This window comes from Prunus persica, chromosome G7, assembly GCF_000346465.2.
Source record: "Prunus persica cultivar Lovell chromosome G7, Prunus_persica_NCBIv2, whole genome shotgun sequence".
NCBI lineage: Eukaryota > Viridiplantae > Streptophyta > Magnoliopsida > Rosales > Rosaceae > Prunus > Prunus persica.
The window spans coordinates 14,179,153-14,183,393 of NC_034015.1; the positions used below are offsets into that span (position 1 = coordinate 14,179,153).

Consider the following 4,241-nt stretch of genomic DNA (forward strand, 5'->3'; position numbering starts at 1 on the left):
TATTTGGGGCCCCTCGTAAGGTATCTGGTCCTTTTGGAGTCAATGGGATCAACGAAAGTACAAGGTTCCTCCATTGTTCACAATCAGGCCATTACTACTCTTAGTCAAGATGACGAGTTTTCGTTTAGGAAGAGCTTCCCAAAGCTAATATTATGGTCTGTGATTCTACTTTTCGTGCAAAGAAGACTTATTTTAAGTATTGCTTTTTCGAGAGTATATTCTTTCTCTATTATTATTATTGATGATGTTAGTGTTGGGGGGGAGTGGGGGTGGTGGTGTTTATTCTTTTTAATATGGTGTAGAATCTCTCATGTGATAGTTGGGAGAATGTCTAGATTAATTTAAACGAAATTCAAAGAAGAAGATGGCTCCTAAAAATTGCAGTGAAGGCATCTTTGTGCTACCCAACTATTGCCCTCCCAATCTCTTAGGATATTTAGTGTTGGATCACAATCTAAAACATGTCATCCAATGCGTCAGTCAACTCCATATTTTTTTTTCCTTCCACTAAACTCTACTCCTAATGATAAACAACTTCAACTGCCCCACCTAATAAACAATTGCCTCCTCCACAAGTCACAATATCACTTATAGGATGTATTACACTTAAAATATTGGTTGTATTTTGTCACTTCCAATTTGTATTGCATTGTTTTTTTGAGACGGATTCGCATCATAAATTCTGAGTATTGTATATTTTAAGAACATAAACATACAAAATTTTCATTTTAGTGTTTAAAAATACGAAAAATGAAAATGAAAAACCTATCTCTTCATTCTTTCAAAATCTCCATTTTAGATTTTGGACAATTCTGAAATGTACCCGACTTAACATGAGAAATTATAGTCACGAAACAAAAAATCTTCTAAATGCTCTCTTTTATGACAAATGACATAATAATAAAAACTCATTCTATTTATAGATGACCACTAATGTTAATAGTGGCTATCAAAATTTTAGAATCACCTAATTTCATATTCTACAATTCATTTTTCTCTTTGTATGAGTGTCAATATGATTTTCGTAATGTCGTATTATCGACAACGAAATATACTGATATATTATTCATATATTATAAAGGTTATCAATACATCCATTCAATCATAATTCTGAAATATACCATAATTCAATCTTGATCTATGATCCTCATATCATATTCAAGATTTTGTACAACTTTGATCAATATATACAGAGGCATGCGAAGTGGCATGTGAAGTGAAGGCGCACTAATATCTATAAACTATGCAAAAATTAATACATTATCAATGAGATTAGGCAAGGGCCCACCCAATAATCTATAATACAGTTTAAAAACAAAGATATTTGGCCCCACCCACCCACCATTACAAAACAAAAAAGAGTTTAGTGATCAACATCATTGTCGGTCAAACTCCAAACCCCTAACCCCCAAAAAAAAATGTCATCATTCCCTACGTCACTAGCTATCTACTATTATTTCCCATCTCAATGGACCCAAAGCTTGCGGATCCGAGATCCTTATACGGGCCGGGTGAAAGCCCACCATCTTGACCTGTAAACCTCTTCACCCCTCCTCCTCCTCTTCCTCTCTTCCTCCTCCGCGCCCTAAAACTCCAAACCCCAGCAACCCCAACAAAAATGACCAGGGCCCCACACACCACCCCAATCCCCACCCCAAAACCCACGTTCATTTTCTTTCTCCCTGCACCCTCCCGCACCTTAAAATAACCCATCTTGCTCTCATCCCCAACGCCCACCAGTGTTTGGATCGGGTAGTCCATGGTGTAACAAAACCCGGATGCGTTATTGTACACAGCGCCCCAGCAACTGCAGTTCCTCTCACAAACTCTCTCGCACTCCCCGTACGACGACGTCGTTTGGTACCCCATTAACTCTTTGTACGGCAGCTCCACGCCGCTCCTCCGTATAACCCAGAAGTTACTAATCTCCCCCAATCCGCTTCTGCAGAAGTCACCGTTCTGAACCGGAAAACACTCACCGGATCGAAACTCCGTCCGGTTATCCAAACAGAAGCACGAGCCGTTCCCTGCTCCGCACAAACCGTACGCACCGCAGGGGCTGGGGAGCTCGCAGGGGAGAGAAATCGCCTGGAAATCCGGAACCCATTTGGACCCGTCCCAGTAAAACCCGTTGAAGTTTCCGTCCGGTTCTAACCGGACCTTGCGGAGGCCATTGACGGGCCTGTGGAAGGTGTTGAAGGGTTGAATATCGACTGGCGCTGAGTTCCCAGTTTGGTACATTCCGAGGAACCCGTCCGAGTTGACTTGGGCGTAAATCGGTCCTCTGCCTTCGACTATTTCAGCTTTGACTTCCATGGCTCTGTGTCTCCAGTAAATTTGGTCTGAGTTTGAGCCTGATTTGAACTTTGCGTACAAACCCATGAAATTATTCCCCAATCGCATTGAGTAGAGCCCATTGGAGGAGACGAGGGACATGGTCGATGTGAAATTCTGATTCTCGACGAGGATATTTGTGGGAAAGTCGAAGCTCTGCCATAGAACTGAGCTCTGGGTTTGTACTTGGACGTTGGAGGTGTTGAGGAGCACAACTCGGTCGCCTTGGGTGTGAGTTGACCAGAACACCCTTCCCTGAGGATCGGAGAGGACGAGGCTGCCATTGAAGACGAGGGTTGTGCGGTCGGACCAGCGAGCTAGCTGTGCCGGGTTGGCGAGCCAGAGCGGGTCTGAGGAGGGCACGTGGAGGAGAGCGAGAGCAAGTTGGGTTTTGTTGACTCGGAGGAAACCCAGTGAGAAATTGCCATTTGGGTCGGCGAGGAGAGATTGGAAGGTTTGGATTGAAGGGTCGGGAGTGGCTTTGAAGTCTCTGAGAAGCTCTGTTTGGGGGGCGGCAGCAGAAGATGGCCATGTGGGTGTGTAGAGTAGTAGAGTGAGTGTGATAAGAAGAAGCTGAGTTGAACTTAAACGAGTCACAAAGTGAGTGAACGTTTCCATGGTGGAAGAGAATGGAAGAGGAGAGAGAGAGAGTGATGACTAGAGAACAAAAGCAGCCATTGAGAGGAAACAAAAGGGCAGCAGCAGCTTCATATATAACAATATTTTGAGTTGCACCAGGCTAGAAAGAAGCAACTGAATAATGTTTGTTTACGAATTAATTAACATATTTTTTTAACACAGTGTTAAGAGAAGTAATTAAAGTAATTTGAAAACACAACATGCGGATCAGTGCTGAAGCCGAAAGCAAATAAATATAGTTTATAAACTTGCAAATAAATATGCGGATCTTCCATATTTGACTGTTGCAACTTGCAATATTGTTCGGCAACTCTGCACATCTTCAACTTGCTTGCACTATTTTGGTGTTGATTAGTCGCCTTCTTTACTATACAACTGTTTATGACTTAGATGGGTGTTGGCGTTCACCATTTTAAAAAGTAGGGGGAGAGTTGGCATTTATAAATGGTTGAGATTCTAGATATGTTTGTTGAGGTAGGCTACTTGCTACCTCGTGCACCTTGAATGTTTAAGAAGGCATACATATGCATATGCATGCAGCCTATGCCATCCTCATCCAACACTTCAGAAAATTGATATCAAACCAATGAACTTGCAATGTAAATGGTATATAGAATGATAGGTTGTATTCAATTATCTATTAATCAATGGTATATTATAATTAGACGATATATGTCACTCATTCTGCCTCATGTACAACGGGATATTTCATTTGCTCAATTTCTTCTCGAAATAGCCATGTGTTCAACTTTATGACTTTGAGTTAAGCCAATTTTATCACCTATATATCTTAAATTAATGGTATTGGAGGTTCTAAATTCGTAAATCGGTTCTTAAGTTCTTGAAGGTTGAAACTTACGTAGTCAATGTTTCTTGAAATATATAGCATAGTATGGTGCATCTAGAAAAAGATATCATCATCAGGTGGGCGCTGGATTGACATTTACACCATCGCATTGAATCAGGAGTTGACTATATGAAAAAGAAGTGGGAAAAACTCCAATCTCATCTCGATTCAATATTACCATTAATAGACAGATGCATCATCATGCATGTTGTTTGACCTTTAAGAAATTGTTCAACCGAAATATACCATGCTCTCCTTACTCTCTTCTTTAAAGCCGTATGCCCCCATCTCATTCTCTCTCTCTCTCTCTCTCTCTCTCTCTCTTCCAAGATTCAGATCAGTTTTTGACCTTTTGATCTCCCTACATATACTTTAAAGCCATTTTCCTCCTCTGCTTTCTACTTCTCTGATCTGCATTTCT

General features: G+C 41.1%; 1 protein-coding gene across 1 annotated transcript; it reads right to left on the minus strand.

Annotated features, from left to right (window-relative positions):
* Window positions 1,094-3,221, minus strand: LOC18769877 (PAN domain-containing protein At5g03700). The gene has a single exon (XM_007203090.2). The coding sequence runs from the start codon at window positions 2,950-2,952 to the stop codon at window positions 1,444-1,446; it is 1,509 nt and encodes a 502-aa protein (XP_007203152.2). The 5' UTR covers window positions 2,953-3,221; the 3' UTR covers window positions 1,094-1,443.

Coding starts and splice junctions, on each gene's coding strand:
- LOC18769877 (XM_007203090.2), bottom strand. CDS start 2,952: ATGGAAACGTTCACTCACTTTGTGACTCGTTTAAGTTCAACTCAGCTT.